The sequence below is a fragment of the Heloderma suspectum genome, chromosome 12 (assembly GCF_057233095.1).
Source record: "Heloderma suspectum isolate Gila_16-S chromosome 12, 16-S_ref, whole genome shotgun sequence".
Taxonomy (NCBI): domain Eukaryota; kingdom Metazoa; phylum Chordata; class Lepidosauria; order Squamata; family Helodermatidae; genus Heloderma; species Heloderma suspectum.
In genome coordinates, this window is record NC_139469.1 from 9,362,970 (window position 1) to 9,380,501 (window position 17,532).

Genomic DNA, 17,532 nt, shown 5'->3' on the forward strand with positions numbered 1-17,532 from the left:
TGGCTAATATATTGAATGCAGATATTAAAACTCCAGATGGCAAGCACCACCTTAAAAGAGGCATTCCTTTCTATGCGTGAGGGAACACAGGATGCCTCTTCTGAAGCGATGCATGCTGCCACACATGTGTGCATCATCTACAAATCAACAAAAGTTTCTTTTTCTTTAGAGCTTTTCTTTTTCTCATATGCAATTTATGCCATGGCAGTTCATTAGTTAATTGACCAGCCATGTGATTAATCAACTATGGTTTTTTCTATTGGATGATATCCCTAAAAAAGAAAAAGAGAAAAGGTGGGCTTGTGACTTCTGTGGATTTAACTGAAAGCCTGAAAGGGAAGTGTTTGTGCATGCCTGCCCTTTGCACCATCACCGTAACATTCATTGTCACCACCTCCTCTTTATCTTGACGTGAACCTTCATTGAAAGAAAGCAGTAGCACTGTGGAATGTCGAACAATTACAGGGCAGATTAGCAACTTTCTGGCACACACCATGCAAGCTTCAAGTCTCAGATGGCCTTAGCCAATGCCAAGAGATTTTCTTAAACCACCACATTCTGTTCATTGTTAGGCTTAGACTCCCCCTAGCAGCAATCTTCCATTATGCACATTTTTAAAAAAGATGTGTGAGGGCAGCTTCAGTCTCAGCCTCATCTGAACTATCCAAGGTGTTGACGGGAGGTGGAGGGCAGAGGGGGGAAGATGCTTTGGTTTCTCAGCCAAAGAAACAAACAGCAAAGGGTTTTTTCACCCCATAAAAATAAATAGTTCCTCTTGCATGGTGAAATCAAACAAATGAATATATGAATAAGCGTGGCTGTGGAACTGCTCGTTTTCTTTACGCTGAAATCTGGCACACCTCTTTTTCGTGCACTGTCTTTCTGAGAGAAGTGATTCATGTGGGAGTTGCTGTTTGTGAAGATCTACGGAGAAAGCCATGGCAGCCATCCAAAGGCACTCATGGCTTCTGGCAATCTATATTCCTGTAACATAATTATATCCTTGTGAGGGATAAATCTAAAAGAACTTGAAAAAAAAAACCCAGTGTTGGGACAGGCACAGGGCGGTGGGTTGTGGGGAGAGAATCCCTGATGCCAGCAGGAGCATTGGAGCTTTCTTTCTCATACCCAACTAATTGGCAACAAATTATTTGATAATCTGGAGCTCACAGAGATGCAGGCTGGGGCATCGTGGCTGTTTTTCCTGTGAGTGTCCATATGTGGATATGAGGATACTGTGATAGATTCCGTGCTAGATTTAAAGATATGGGGGCCCTGTGCATAAGAACATAAAAAGAGCCCTGATGGATCAGACCAAGGGTCCATCTAGGTCAGAATCCTGCTTCCCACAACGGTCAGCCAGATGCATCTAGGAAGTCCACAAGCAGTATGAGATCTAGAGACTTCTCCCACTGACGCTCCCATTGTTATAGCAGTGTGTCATAGGTACCTTTTATAGACTGTTCGCCTTTTCAGGATCAGAATGCATAGTAGTGTGGGTGTGCTTTGTAAAGAATAGCACACACATGAATCCTCCCCCTAAAACACACAGAGAGAGAGAGAGAGAGAACAAACCCCTCCTCCAGAGCAGGGCTCTCTCTTCCAGTGCTGGCTCCAGGTTTTTGGGAGGCCTTTGGGAAAGACACCGTCTATGGGCCTCCTCCCTCAGTGAGTCTACCTTCTCACCGCCATTGTCCCCAGCTGCTTTTGCTCCTCATCCTCTTTCTCACCATTGCTTCCGCTTACTTGCTTGTCAGGCAGGGATCCAGGGAGCAAGTGGGCCATGGCGTCTGCTGCTGCTCCCTCTCACCACCACCATTGCTGGGGCCAGAGTGAGAGGCAGGTGAAGAAGCAGGTTGCAAAGAGGAAGAGGAGGAGCACCTCCAGGGGGCTTTTATCAGCGGGCCCCTGTTGGGGTGTGGGCCCTCGGCAGATGCCCAACCATGCCTACCCTTGATGCCAGCCCTGCCCCCTTGCCAATCCATTGCCAGGTTGCCATGCTACTGGATCTGGATTAGTGCTACTTTGGAAGGATTTCCCCTAAAAGGCGGCCTAGAAATCTTTTAAATAAATAAGTACTTTAGCACTGAGAATAAAACCCCTGCCCCTGCTCCCAGTCATCTCAAAAGACCTCTAGAAGAATCCCTTCTTCTTTGGATGGTCTCTGAAGCTTGACAGGTGCATGGCACATGTTTGAGTCATTGTGCCCCCTGGATGTCAGGTACATAGAGATATGTGGAGCTTGGGGACAAAGGCGTAAGCCATAGAATGAATGAATGAATTATTTATTTATTTATTTATTGCATTTATACCCCGCCTTTCTTCCTCTCGCAAGGAACTCAAGGCAGCTTACATTATCCTCCTCCTCACCGTTGTATCCTCACAACAACAACCCTGTGAGGTAGGTTGGGCTGAGAGTCTGTGACTGGCCCAAAGTCACCCAGTGAGCTTCCATGGCCAAGTGGGGACTAGAACCTGGATCTCCCGGCTCCCAGTCCATCACTCTCACCACTACACTACACTGGCTCTAATGAATAAAACCTCTTCCAAGACCTTTAAAGCCACCTCTAAATCTAATTGTGTTAACTATGTAGTGTTAAACTTGCCTAAAGGTGCTTAGAGGCATAGGAGGGAGAGGTAATGCAGTGAAAATATGTTGGATTTTTCCCTATCAGGCAAAGGCTGGTGACAGTAATCCTATTGTGACCTTTAAATTACAGCCTTCCCTTTAAAGGGGGATGTGTTTGTTTAGTTCTCCTTTTTAAGAAGTTTTCAGCTGAAACCCTGTACTTTTGGGTGCCCTGTTCACTTAATAAGCATTGAGGTTTGAGTTTAATGGGATGACCACTAGCTTAGATGGTGTTTTAAAAGGAGTAGGCAAGAGAACAGGTAGACCCTGGAGAGCACCGCTGCAGCACCGGCCGGGGATGAATGGGGTAGCCCCTTACGCATTGCCAAAAAGGAAGAAATGCATCCCGCAAAACCGTTTGCCATAAAAACTGCATTTGCAAATTTATACATATATCTGTGAAAATTTAGAAAGAATTACTATAATCTGAATAGAAATACAGCACAATATGTCTCACCATAGCAGGGAAGACTAACCAGGTGACCTGTGTGCGTGCCTGCCTGCCCAGGTGCTGTCTAGGTGCTATGTGGTAATGGGTGACTTCAAGGCTGCTGGGCTGTCCCTTCTGATGGGTCATTGTTTTTAAATTGGACTTGGACTGGACAGCCCTACAAGGAGAGGAGGTCTTCAAAACCACACACACACACACACACACACACAACAGAATCAATTAAAACAACTTAGCAGACCAAATAGAACAGCAGCAAATATTTCAGCAGAAAATCCTAATATTTCAAGTGCCATCCAAAGGCTAAGGAAGCAGAAATGTTTTTGACCAGCACCTGGAATGCAATAGCAACGGGAGTCTGGTGAATGTGCCTGGGGAGGCTATATAACAGTAAGGGTGCCATCACAGAAAAGGCGTTATCTCTGCTAGCCACCCAACTCACCTCAGAAGCTGAGGGTTCCCGCAGCATGGCCTAATCTGGAATTCAGCCTGCCCCTATGTGGTGTCCTCTGTGCTGGCTGGGAATGATGGGACTTATAGTCTAATGCATCTGGAGGGCACCAGGTAGGAGAAGGCTGCTGGAATGGTTTGGAATCATTCCCCCTTAGGGATCCCACTCCATGTCTGTTCTTCAAATAAATTAAGACCAGCTCTTGGTAACCTCCTTCTCCATAGAGTAGGGATGAGGGATTTGTAGCCTTCCAGATGTTGCTGGCCTACAACTCCCATCAACCCCAGCCAACATGGCAAATGGTGAAGTATTATGGCAACTGTTGTTCAGTAACATCTGGAGGGCCACAGATTCCCCATCCCTGCTAAAAAGGGAGTTTTTATTGCTTTTCATAATTTTATGAATGGCTTTATATCCTTTCCCTTTTCTTTTTTTGTGCTGACTGTTTTGTTGGTATTTTTATTATGTGCAAGTGCCTACTGATCTTTGGAGATTGAAGAGATCCAAGAAATACAAGTGTGTGAGTGAATCAATGGATTCTCCAGCTTTTCATTCCTGTTAATTTGGGCATTTGCAGTTCCCTCGGCTCCCCCAGAGAATGTGTCAGCTGAAGCGGTGAGCTCCACTCAGATCCTCTTGACCTGGGCAGCTGTACCTGAACCCGAGCAGAATGGGCTCATTCTTGGCTACAAGGTAGACCATGATCCTTTCGTGCTCTTTGCATAAGAATATTTTAATCTAATTTTGTTATCTATGTTTTATGTTAAAACATTAAGGTGTTGAATCCTGGCAGTTGAACTAAAAGACTGTACAATATATTCCAGCTATACAATCTGATAGATGATCCCCTATATTTCAAGCAACAGGTTGTGTCCTAAGGAATTTAGGGATCACTATTAATGTAGAGCTGAAACATGGAATCAGGAGAATTGTATGGCACAGCACTTCCTGGGCTGTGCCTCTTAAGACTTCAGGAGGGAGATATATCTGTACATATGAAGCTAGCAGTCACAAATGTTCCCTTTACCTGTTTATGTTACTCAGAATATCGCTTTCTGAAGATGCAGTAATGTATTTGAAATTTCAAGGAAATAAAAGTGTTTTAATAGACATCGAATGACATTACTTGTCTCTCATGTATTGTTTAGGTAATATCTAAGGTATTCTCCTAACGTTTACTCATGGCTAGAAGATACTCAGTCAATGAGTTGCTGTTGTTATGGCTGATGACTACTAGCTATTGGACAAGACATACCATTGGTGTGTGGATGTGGGCAGTAGTGATACCAGTGTTCTTCCTGTGTGTATCTGGCTAAAGAGAAGCAGTGGGTTTGGAACTGAATGTAGCCAGCACAGGAGACCGGCTGGGGACTCCAAGGACATGATGCTACTATACAAGTTAGCATGGTCTGTCTGGAGGCCTGCTTCCCACTGTGCAACCAGTAAATAAACAGATACAAGGGGGACCTTCAACACTGCAGCATTCTGTAGTCCAGAGGTGGGCAACATGTGGCCCTCCAGGTTTTTTGGCCTACAACTCCCTTCAGCCCTAACCATTGGCTATGCTGGCGAGGGCTGATGGAAATTGTAGGCCACACCATCTGGAAGGCCACAAGTTGCTGTAGTCACTGCCTAGTCCACATTAGGCTGGTTTGGGTTCTCCCCACCACCACCACCTTGGGGGGTTTTGTACTTCTGCAAAACTTGGAATTCCCCTAATCAATGCAGATACCTCTGTCTCATGTATGAATGGTTCTGTTTGGCTACATAAGGATACATACATTTGTCCGTTGTTTTATCATGTTCCAGTATTTGTTTTTAGCTGTTTAAAATTGTTTTAAATGTTTGTATCTTAATGATTTTATATAACGTTTTTATTATGTGGTATTTTGGGTTTTACTTTTCGTGAACTGCCCAGAGAGCTTTGGCTAATGGGTGGTAGAAACGAAATGAATGAATGAGTTTGGTATTACTACATAGGATTTCAAGAACAGCTAGTCTGCAGTCTTCCCTCCTCACAAAGGATTTGGCCCTGTAAAAATATTGTTTCTGGAAAGTCTTACTATTTGGGGGAGTAGGGAGTGGTCCTCCTCCTTTTCCCATATGTTTTTATTATCCTCTCTTCTGCAGATTTTGTTCAGGGCCAAAGATGTGGAAAGCAAATTAAGCAGCCAGCTAGTGAGAGGGAACCACACACTTTCCGTCCTTCTGGCTGGCTTGCAGAAATACGTGCTGTATGAGATTCAGGTGCTGGCGTTCACACGCATCGGGGATGGGGTTGCCAGCTCTCCTCCGGTCCTCGAGAGAACCAAGGATGATGGTGAGTGGGTGTGTATGTGTCCCATTGGAACCATCTAGTTTTAAAAGAACACCTTTCATTATGCACACTTTTAAGGAGAATATATTAGCATCCTGTCAGCTTGATTACATTTTTAATCTTAAAGAGCCAGATCCTCCCCGAATGTAAACATGCACAGTCCCATTAATTTCTAGCTGAGGATCTGCTCCCAAAATCGCAGCCTATTTTTCCCCTATTAGTAATTGCCAAAAAAGACCATTTCACTCTAAAACCTTGTATTTTACAGCCAGTTCCAGCCTGAAGCAAATTTTTACAGCCCAATTATGAACTCCTACAGAAATCCAATCATAGCAATAAAAAAAAAGCTGCAATATAATGGGACGTGATAAACAAACCTTGCTGTGATTGAACGTGAGCGAGATGTGGAGTTTCCTATCCCAGGAGTGTGCCTATATACCAACCTTGAACAAAAGAATAATAAAATGACCTTTGCAAAAATTAGTGCATAAACATTATTTTGTTCTACTCTCAAACACTTTCCATAAGCCTGAGAAATTCCCATTTAGAGTTTGACATATTGAAAAGACTGGAACTCGTTCTGGGGCCCTATTGAAGGAATGTGTATTCATTAGCCACACAGATGTCAAGATGATGCGTGGCTGTAGGGCTCGTCTCTGGATTTTTTTGCAGAACCAATTGCCCACTTCTCCCCACCTTCGATGGCCTTAGAAATAGGTGCTAGTTAGGGGAGCAGGGCAGAATTTGATCTGTGTGAATTCTGATACGAACTGACCAGAACCATACCTCCTGGGCTAATGTGCAGATAGGAAAGATTTTGCACTTCTCCAAATGTTATGATGCAGTTCTTGGCTCAAAATGCATATTTTAGGATAAAATACATTTAGAAATGCATATGTTTCAATATTATGTTTTATGCAGATATTAAAAAATGCAAATCAATGTAAAAATAGGATGGAATGGCCTTAGGAATGAACACATGCAAAAGTGAAACAGACAGGAAATACACTAATCTGTCCATCACTAGGCAGGGATATGGGCTGGGAGAAGGCATGTTTCAAACCATTTTCAGGAGGACACAGTTTGGATTGTCAGACTGAAAGTGGTACATTCATGGGTAGCAAATTCCCTTTTTTATTCATTTATTTACAAGTTTGTTTGATTTAGATCCCACCCTATCTCAGGGGCTCAGAGCAGCTTTGTAGCAGTTTTTTCTGTTATTAATAGTGGACTGCCCAGAAAGCTTCAGCTATTGGGCAGTATAGAAATGTAATAAATAATTAGTTCGTTCGTTCGTTCGTTCATTCGTTCTGTCCCAAAAGGGCTCATAGTCTAAGAAAATCAAATGGGTTGAGGATAAAAGAAGCCAAGTGAAATAAAAAGGTAATTGTACACATATTTAAAACTATTTTGAAAAGCAAAAACAAAGCCATGCCACACCATGAGTAGACAGTGCAAAATGCCATCCCAAGGACAGTATGTTTTGCAAGCAACCCCCTGCTAAATGCTTTCTCATAAATACTGATTTATTTTCTTAAAATTAGAAGCCTTTTTTATTCTTCCATGGCAAGCCTGAGTGGACAGAGTCACTCCAGACCTTAAGAATCCTGTACTGACCAGAAAATGCTCCAACTTATAGCCCCAGTGGCTCACCGAACAAGGGAACAGTACCTAGATCTCTCAGTTCCTGCTTCTTGCCTCAGTAGCCCTTGACAGAGCCTAATGTCTCACAGGGTTACGGGAGGACAAAATGGGATAACTTCATGTATACTGTTCTCTGGGATACAGATGGGCTGGATAAACAAATATGTGTGCTAACCACAATGTAACAAGATGTTCTTGGGCTTGTGTTTGACAACCCATCTTATCATTTTCCTTCCTGGAGCACTTGTTGACAAATGGTGCTATTTGTTCTTCCATCCCCTCACTCCTGACATAAGCCTGCTTGATTCCTCCCTGATCAATTTAATTAAAAGCATCATAGGTGAAAGTAGAGGAGGGATTTCAGCTTTAGGGGAATATCTGTGCCTCTAGATTTGCAAATTATCATTAGCTCCTCCTGGTGTCCTTGATATAGGTAATTCGACTGCCTGCCTGCTGTCTGTGGAAATCCACACCTGCTCCCACGTTGAGGCTCATAGCCAAACAGAGGTGCTCGAAATGCATATGTGAAATTAGAAGGCAATTCAAATTGGGAGTTTGCTGGAGAATATTATTCAGCTTCAGCAGTCAAGGAATGACACAGAAAATAACCTTCTCCCTGGGGTAATTTAACACCTCCCCAGTATATGATGTAGTATATAATAACCAGGGTTATGAAATGTCTTTAACTTCTGATTAGCACACAGAGATCCTCAGATATGCTCCAGCATGTTCATTCCCACTGAGGCCAAACCTCATTTGTCAAAACCTCATTGTAAATATATTTACTCATCATTGTAAATATATTTACTAGTTCAGTAAAACATCTGTGTGTAGCTGCAATAGTACAAGAATTGATTGCTATATTGACCCTAAAAGATAGCTAGCATTTTATATTCTTCAGTCTCTTCTGGTCTAAGATCAGTTCTCCATCATTCCAAAGCTTTCTCTCCTATCTTACCTTACCAAGACTGTTGATCCAAGGCACTAGTTTAAGACCCTTTCTATTTGGGGTTTCACACCATGTCATGCAAAGCATAGTAGACACATCAAACCTTGTTAGAAGTTCTTCATAGGAAACCTTGGATATGCTGCTATAGTCTCTTGCACTCAAAACCACATTGATGTCCTTAGTTTACTAAGTGAAAGGTAAGTTAGGCACATCGGAATCTGCCTTATACTAGATCAGATTATTTGTCCATCTAACCCAGTACTATCTTCTTTGACCAACAATGGCTGTCCAAGGTATCAGGTGGAGAAGGGTCTTTCAAATAACCTGCTACCTGATCCCTTTTTTGAAACTGGGATATGCTAGAGATTGAACCTGGAGCCTTTTGCATATGAGATTGCTGTATAAAGAGACAACTGGAGAACAGGTTTGTGTTTGCCTTCAAAAGTTCAGGATTTATAACAGCCATTTTGGTATTTCTTCTGATCTTTTTAGCCCCAGGCCCGCCAGTGCGGTTGGTGTTCCCTGAGGTGAGGCTGACATCCTTACGTATTGTGTGGCAGCCACCTGAAGAGCCAAATGGAATTATTCTTGGTAAGTAAAAAGCAACAGGGACAAAACTGAAGGCATCAGCCTTAGACATATCATGTTACCTATCACTTTTAATAACTAGAAGACTTTTTACATAGAAGGTCAGGGTATTGAGTACACTCAGGTAAATCATATAATGCATCTTTTTTTTCTAGCTATCATAAACCTTCAGAAGTTCTCAGGCTCTGAGAAATTATTGCCCTAGGTGCTCCAAGTATTCTTTACAATTAACCAAGAATGAAAACACCCTCCTGTAATCTTAGCTACTTTTACTCTTACTCTTTCCTACACTGCCTTCATCCCAGTCAAGTAGCCTTATTACCAAAAACATACTAGTGAGTAACAAGAATTTGAATGCACCCATTCCAAAGCCAGGGCTCATGAACAAGCCAGATTCTGAAGGCTGTGTGTTAAGACAGGCTGTGTGCTGAAATGGAAGAAATATTGCAGCAAGAAAGTCATAGATGCTTCTGTTCTGACATTGGCTCATTTCAGATGTGATGCCAAACCATGGTTTGATGATCAGGAGCCACCCCCATTAGGCCGCACAGCAAACTGTGGTTAGTGAAAACCAGGAAGTGGAGGAAGGAACCTGTGTACAAGAGAGAGGAGGAAGGAAGGGTTGTGAGAGTTTGTGGGAGTGGCAGGGAGGGGGAGGGAGGGATAACTCATATCCGGCCTCTCCAGTTGCCTCTACTCCCTGAGCATCGGAATACCCCCTTACCCCCTCTCTGAGGTCACATTCCCTGCCTTGGAAAGGCAGCTGGCATGGTCCTTTCCATGCTGGCTGGCAGGGGGAGGGAGGTTGGATCACGGGTTCCCTACCCTGAAGTCAGAGCACTGTCTCCAGCCTTGGATCTGGAATACCCTATGCCCCTGAGACACAGTCTGGGAACCATAAGATTGCTCCCTATATTAGTCCTATGTAGAGTAGAGCAATTGAAAGAAATGGGACTTAAGTCTCTACATAGGGCTAACACTGGATTCTACCCCTGTCTTTCTGATTAATTCTAAGGCAATAATGCTAGGTTCCTTCAAGCAAATGCAATCATATATACTGTATATATAGTATATACATACATACATATTTAAAATAATAGCTAATAAAAGCTGTGTGGGCTGGGCTCTTCCCTGGGAAATTGAGCAAACTTTGTGTTTAGCATTTTTAGACTGCGGCCATAGTGATATAGGACACTTTATTTTACCATCTAAATGCTGTGCCCTTAAACTGTGGGATGCTTTGTGGTTTGTGTTAAATAAAGTCTGGATTTGCTCGCTGTAGATGGCATTTCCTTGGATGGTGTACAACAGCCCAAAATACTCTGCTGATGATAATAGGGCCCACAAGGTGTTGGAGTGTCATTAGATCAGATCTGAAAGCAGCCGTTCCAGAATCCTTTACACAGAATAAAGAAGGAAGGGAGAATTTGTTTCAGTCTTGGCCCCAGCTAGCTGTCACAGGCAGAATCCTGCTGTGTATTCCTGGAGCTTGAGTTGCTTATATTACCTTAAATGGAACTCTGTACCTTGTGTGCTTATTATCAAATTAAAACCAGGAGCTGAAACATGGGATTTGTGTGCAAGGGGAAATTCCATCTACTTGGAACTATCTGTTCGGGATATAGCAAAGAAATACGTACCTTTCGTTACATGCCTCGTGCCTTTCAGTCGCTTGCATTGCTGAGCAGGTCTGGATGGGGTTTCACCCACCTGGCAGTAGCAGTGCAGAGCTATTATCGTGAGGCTCCACTGCAGTGAGGTCTTGAGCCATTTTTCAAGGTGTTAAATCCTTAACTAAGAATTTCTTCTAACTGGGGGAGTGTGAAACTGAAACTTTCATGTCTCCATTCTCAGGCCAAACTGAGAAGGAAGAACAAACCCACCCATGGGCTCTTAGTATGTAGTCTCTTGGTTTTGCTGCATGATAGATTGTTCTTCGGTGGGGCAATTTTTTAGGTTGTTCTTTGCAGGACATAGGGCATGGGCACATCAAGATTGCTCCTCATCGTCATTTGTTGGCATTGCATTGCAGAGCCCTACTTGACTTTTGTTATCGCTTTGAGATTGCTTTTTTAGTAGTGTTATCCATCGTATATGCATATTGGTAATGTAGAGCAGAAGTGGGCAGAAAGTCCCACGCCAGATGTTTTGGACTTCAACTCTCAGCATTCCTAACCATTGGCCATGCTGGGGGGGGGGGCTGATGGGATCAGCTGGTAGGGGCTGATGGGAGTTGAAGTCCCAAACACCTAGAGATCTGCCTTCTGCCTACTCCTGATGGAAAGAAGGGGAAAGATCTGAAGGGACTGAAAACTTCATAAACTATGTATGACAGAGTTTTGTACAAAATTTGGAAACAAAAAATTGAGAATTCCTAATGCATTGGTTGGTTCCACTTTGGAACTAAGGCTGAGTAAACTGGAATTGCAGGAAATTGGGGGCAATTCATAGGCATATGCACGGAGTTCTTATTTTTGCTGCTCTCACTGAAAGTGTGGGTGGGTCACTGTCCCTCCATGCAAAGATTTGCATGATTTGCATGAGGGAGGCTTGGAAGGTGGCAACAAGGGAGTGGGCTTTCTCAGTGGTGGCCCCATGACTGTGGAATGAGTTCCCCACTGAGGCCAGCCTGGTGCCTACACTGTCACCTTTTCAGCACCAGGTTAAGACTGCTCTCTACTCCCAGGCATTTAATGGCATATGATGAGGCACTTACGTTGGCTGTCTTGAACAGATCTGTTATTGAAATTGTGAACTGAAATTGTTTTTAGCTATTTAATTGTTTTAAATTTTATCCTTTAAACATTTTGACACCATGTATTATTATAAAGTTGTGATATCATGTTTAGAATGTTGTAGTTTTTGTATTTATTTTTATGAATTGTTGTGAACCGCCCAGAGAACTTCGGCTATTGGATGGTATAGAAATGAAATAGATGATGATGGTGATGATGATTTGAAGCTAACAGTTAAGGAACTTCGGAAGCAAGTGTAGAGGAGGGCCATCATATGCAGACCTGCTGAGAAAATTAAAGAGGCTGAATATGGTGTGCCTTTGGACTTATGACTATAGATTTGTGATTTCCACCTCCATACAAATCTGCAGACAGCAGACCAAGGGCAGAGCAAATTCAGCCTCTTCTGTGATTGCGCTCTCTCTCCATGCGCCTCATAGCTGCTTGCTTGATGTCTTGCAAATCCCAGCATGTAGGGATGCCACCACCCTCCCCTGGTATTTGTGGCTGCAGCGACAAAACTAGATTCTGTGCATCACCTCCAAGTTATCCATTCACTATGTTGACAACCTTTTAAGCGTTTAACCAAGCCAGTAAATAATGTAACTTTGTTTAGGTGGACATGATTTAGGGTTTTGGAGAATATCTGATCAGAAATCTTTATTGTGTTTTCATCTTTCATCAACAAATTGATTCATTTTTATACCATTTTAACTTACTTGAAGGCTAATGTTAATGATGAGCTAGCTTTAAATACAAACCACTGCACTGAACACTCAGGGCTGAGTCATAAGCAGCTGTCAGAGGGGAGCCAGGGTGGGGGGCAGTTCCAAGGAACAAGCCAAAACACATCAACACCAGGAAGGCCATGATTGCTCAGGTAAATTCCCAGACCGGAGTGGCCTTTATAGCCTTTTCTGATTAGGAGGGACCAGGGACCAGCTTGGATGGATAGGACCAATCCAGAAACCCAGAATACCACAGTGCCCAGGAATGTCCTGTCCCATTATATCTTGAGGCTCTCTGCAAGAGCTGGTGGCAGCAGAAACACTTACTGGTAGGGCAGAGTCCTGACAGGTATGACCGAGTCTGTCAGAACCTCGGACAGAGTACTGTAGAGGATGTTGGCTGGAGCATTCTCAGCCACCCGAGGGAAAGCTGTTGCTTCAGCAAGATGCTGAGGCCTTCTGAAGGTTGGCAAGTCTGGTCCTGCTGTTGGCCCTGCCCCTGTGCTATTAAAGGAACATGGCCAGCCTTTGCAGCCTTTGGTTTCTACTGTGAGGGGCAATTATGACTTCACTAGCAGTGCGTCTTTCAACTCTGAGGAATCTGGCAAAACAATAACTTCTGAACTGAAAGATAAAGGAGATGGGGGGACTCCCCAAAAGGCACCTCCTCCCTATCCATATCTTCCTCTGAGCTTGAGGGTGGATCAAGGCTGGAGAACATGACAAGAAAGATGTTCCAAACTGTAGTTCTGGTGGCTCATCAAATGCAGCAGCAAAATACACAGAGCAGAAGGTTCCCAGTTCTAGCCTTAGTGGCCCCTGACACATACACACAAATGGTATCTTTAACCTCTGACCCTGAAACTTTTACCGATTTAGTTAAAACATATATGAAAATCAGCGTATACCATTCTACAAGGCACTCTGCAAATCAGAAACAATGAAGGAGACTCTTGCACACAAGAATAACTGTTAATCCAAGTCATTTGCCTTGGTGCTGTTGTTGTAGTCTTGTTGTTGCACTCCAAGTATACCAATGCCTTGGCAACTGTTATTTTTATAACCTATATCAAAACAGGGCTGAGCATCTTGGAGATCAGCAGCATGAAGAACCAATAGACTCCTAGAGAGAAAGGAACTTAGGTTAAGTACTTCATGATAGCTGCTGGTTAAGTCGAACTCCTATTTCAGAGAGTATGATAGCAAACACCTGCGCCTTTTCTGGACATTCCTTTTTGCATTCCAATTCATCACCCCTACATACTACTCGTTACAACGTGACTAAAATGATCTGTCACTAAGGGTGCATATTCCTCCCCTCTATAATGAAGACCTCTTCCTAGTTAGTGCCCCTCTCTCCTCTTGGTGTCTAGCATACTTTTTGAAAGAACAATGTATCAGAAAAAAAACACATCAAGAATCTGGTTCAGAATTAGATGCAACCCAAGTTTGCAAATTGGTGTTTTGATCTCATATTACATTCGCGCACACCATGAGCCTTTGAAATGCTAAGTGGTAAAAATCAGCAAACTGCATGAGAACAACTTTAATCTCTCAGTATTATGCAGGATCCCTCCTCCCAGTTCTGCAACAAATGAATAACCGTCTGTATGCTCAGATGCGCTGCAACTTCCTAGGGCTGATGCTGCCAGTTCTGAAGGGTTTATATTGTAGTGATGAGCATAAAAACAACTTTAGTATTCAGAGTGGAAAGCTACACTCCTGCCTGTTTGCGTTGGGGGAAGAGGTGGTTGCTTTAGGGTAACCTAACATTTAAAAGACACAATAAACTGCTGCCTTTTATTTGATTCTGGAAGCACTAGCATGCCCAAATCACTTGCTTTTGTACAAAAATTATTTGAAGCCCACCCTTGGTACAATTTGTAAAGCACAGTTTTTAAAGCAGGATTCTTAATAATCTAAAAAGGGGGGATGATCAGGTTTATATGGGAATATAGGCCAAAACAACTGTGGAAAATGGATAGAGAAGTATATCTTTGTTCAAGATGTAGTATTTGTGGACCACACAGTCAGAAGAAGTGGTGACAACTACTAGTGTGGCTGGATTTTAAAAGAAGGTTTAGGCTGCAATGCTATACACACATACCACTGCGAGTAAATACCACTGGATGTAGTTGGACTTACTTCTGAGTCAATATGCATGCAATCACTCTATTGTACAAATTAATGGGCTATAGGCCTCTTAACAGCCATGATAGCCAAATGGAGTCTCCATGTCTAGTAGAGGCAGTGATCCTTTGAGTGCCTTATGCTGGGGACCAGCAGCAGGAAAGCTAGTTGCCTTTGCATCTAGTGAGCTATCCAAAGGCTATCTGTTGTTGGAACTAGCATGCTAGGACATTCTGCTCCAGCGGGCAGTTCCTTTGTTTTTGTTAGCACTCCATCAGTTGTTAGCACATCCTTTGGATGCTCACCATTCCCCTTGAGACCATCCCCTTGACGTGTCCTCTCATTACCCTGATGTTATGATATATTATCGCATTATCCAATTGCGCTATATTTTCAGCCAATCAGAAGTCATGTTCAGTATGTCTGTTAACTACCTTGCTGCATCTGAATGTCTGTTCAGTTAGGTCAATCAATGGGAGGGGGCAGTGTCTTTGAAAGCATTGCTTATGAAACTTCCAGAGTATGAAGAGAGCTTCATATCTGGATGGTAGCCATATGAATCAGCAGGAATTGGCAGTATCTACATTCTTGTGAAAGTATTCCTAAGTTCTCTGCATAATGATTTTTCTCTTGCAAGTCAGGTTTAATCGTATTCACTTCTTTCTCCAAATCTGAGCGTCTTCCTATGCCTTGAAAAAGTCTTACAAGCACATATCCAATCTCCATTCTGCTCCAAGAATATCCCTGCATTTTTTCTTGTGATGTTCTTTACTGTGTTCAGCAATTTTTTGAGTTCCATTTTATACTGAGTTTCTATTCCTCATGTCTTAATGGCCTTTAAAATGCCTATTGCATTTATTGCTATGTTGCTTCTGTAGCCCCAGGGCATACATTAATTTCTCTTTGAACACTTTCCATTTACCTCCATTGATTTCTCTCGTTTGATTTCACCCAGCACTTCTCCTGGTCTTTTCTTCTTTTTGTTGTGGAAGTTTTGCATCCCCGTATTTTCCCTTGGAATGATCGCACTTATTTATTTGTTTGTTTGTTTGTTTGTTTATTTATTTATATTTACAATATTTATATACCACTCCACATCAGAAGATTTCAGAGAAGTGAACAACATGATAAAAGAATAAAACAACAGGTTAAAGAGTTTAAACTTTTTTTTTTTTAAAGACAAACCCGAACAAAGTGGAATTTAACAACCATGGCTGGTCATGCAAGGAAGGCCTCTTGAAATAACAATGTCTTCAGGAGGCACTGGAAAGAACACAACGTTGGTGCCTGCCTGACCTCTAAAGTCAGGGAATTCCACAGGAAGGGGGCCACCATACTGAAGGCTCTTTTCCTGGTGGACTCCAACTGGGCCATGGGTCCATGTGGAACCACCAGGAACATGCCCTCTGTTGACCTCAGTGACCGGGCAGGTTGGTAAGGAAGGAGGCGCTCTCTCAGGTATCCTGGTCCCAAGTTGTTTAGGGCTTTGTACACTAGTACTAAAACCTTAAACCTGGCCCGGTAGCGAATAGGCAGCCAAGCAAAGGAGTTACACGCTGAAAAGGGGCATCTCCTGGCAACAGCCAAGCTGCTGCATTCTGCACTTGTGCAGCTTGTTTTGGTCTTGTAGCTGATTCACACAACCACAGTTTGGAGTTTGTTTATTTTTTTGCCACCTTTCCCAACAGTTTCCATATTTATAGGGTAAACTGATCCCCCCGCCCCAGCTCCCTCAGGCTCAAATCAGATTGACTTAGAATAGGGTAGTAGAGAATTGACAAGGCCCATTTCTTAACTATTTCACCCACCTCAAAGCTAGTTGTTTTGTTTCAGCTATATTTTGGGGGTTAAATGAAATGCTTTTTAGGGGAAGAGAACTGGAGCAGCCACGGTTTGGTTTACCCATGGGTTTACCAATAAAGCTGTGTTCTGAGATGCTTTTTCAGTTTGGGGGAAATTCAACATGGCTGCCACCATTTAAAAGTAGGCTCCATGTTGGGGGCCTGAGTCTCCTGACCTTTGAGGGCATAATCTGCATCCTGGGAGCATAAAGTGGGCCCAGCAACTGGACCTTTTTAAGTGTGTTCAGGAAGGGCCTCCCTTGATTGGGGAAAGGTTCTCAGGGGGAATCCCATCCGTCACACAGGGCTGTGTGTGTGGAGGGCATAAATGGTGCCGTTTATTACATTAATTCATACAGCTGCTCATAATCAAGCAATTGAACAAGTTGAATGCACTAATAGCTGAATATGCAATTTTATCAGTCCTGCACAAACGTGGCTTGACTTAACATTATAGTTCAAGGGCAACAGAGCAAGAAATGAAATGGATTTAAACTGGCTTGCTCGTGATAGCATGTGTACTTACTTTTTAATCACTCTGCAAACCAAGGTTGATTTCCTCTTAATGTGTTGTATTTCCCCTCCGGGATTTTGTTGTGATGCCCTTGCTTATTTTAATTTCATCTCTAGCTTTTGTATTCATCTTGGCTTCTTATTTGCTACAGTGTGCCTTCCCTGCCCCTCCCCATTCCCCCCCCCCGTACTTGCCTCCTCTATCGTGTTTTATCTCAGCTGATTCTTGCTGTGTCTTTTGGTTCTGCTTTCTGCACATGTGCAGAAACTGGAGAAAGGTCAGAGCACATCCCTTCAGTGTATCCTTTTATGTGCTCTCTTTCCCTTGGCTTTAAAAATAGTTAAATAAAATGCTGTAGCATTTGTTAAATCGGTCCTAGATTTCACAGTGTTCGATATAAGGTACATACCTGTGCAGTCTACATAACATTTGCAAAGGGTAAAGCTAAATATATTCAAAATTGAGTGTCTCTTTCTCTCATACTGGTTGCTGTGTGAGCTGTGCACAGTTAATGATCTCTAAAGATTTGACTCTTTTTAATGTGAACGCCTAACAGCA

At 42.9% G+C, this 17,532-nt stretch overlaps 1 protein-coding gene across 3 annotated transcripts in view; it reads left to right on the forward strand.

The window, feature by feature from the left end:
* The window catches only part of SDK1 (sidekick cell adhesion molecule 1), an 851,863-nt gene that overhangs the window by 710,979 nt on the left and 123,352 nt on the right, over window positions 1-17,532 (forward strand). For all 3 annotated transcript variants that reach the window (XM_084818282.1, XM_084818285.1, XM_084818283.1), the window contains exons 26-28: window positions 4,106-4,221; window positions 5,659-5,848; window positions 8,931-9,029. In XM_084818282.1, coding sequence (XP_084674408.1) covers window positions 4,106-4,221; window positions 5,659-5,848; window positions 8,931-9,029 — 405 coding nt within the window. The remainder of the gene's footprint in view (window positions 1-4,105; window positions 4,222-5,658; window positions 5,849-8,930; window positions 9,030-17,532) is intronic.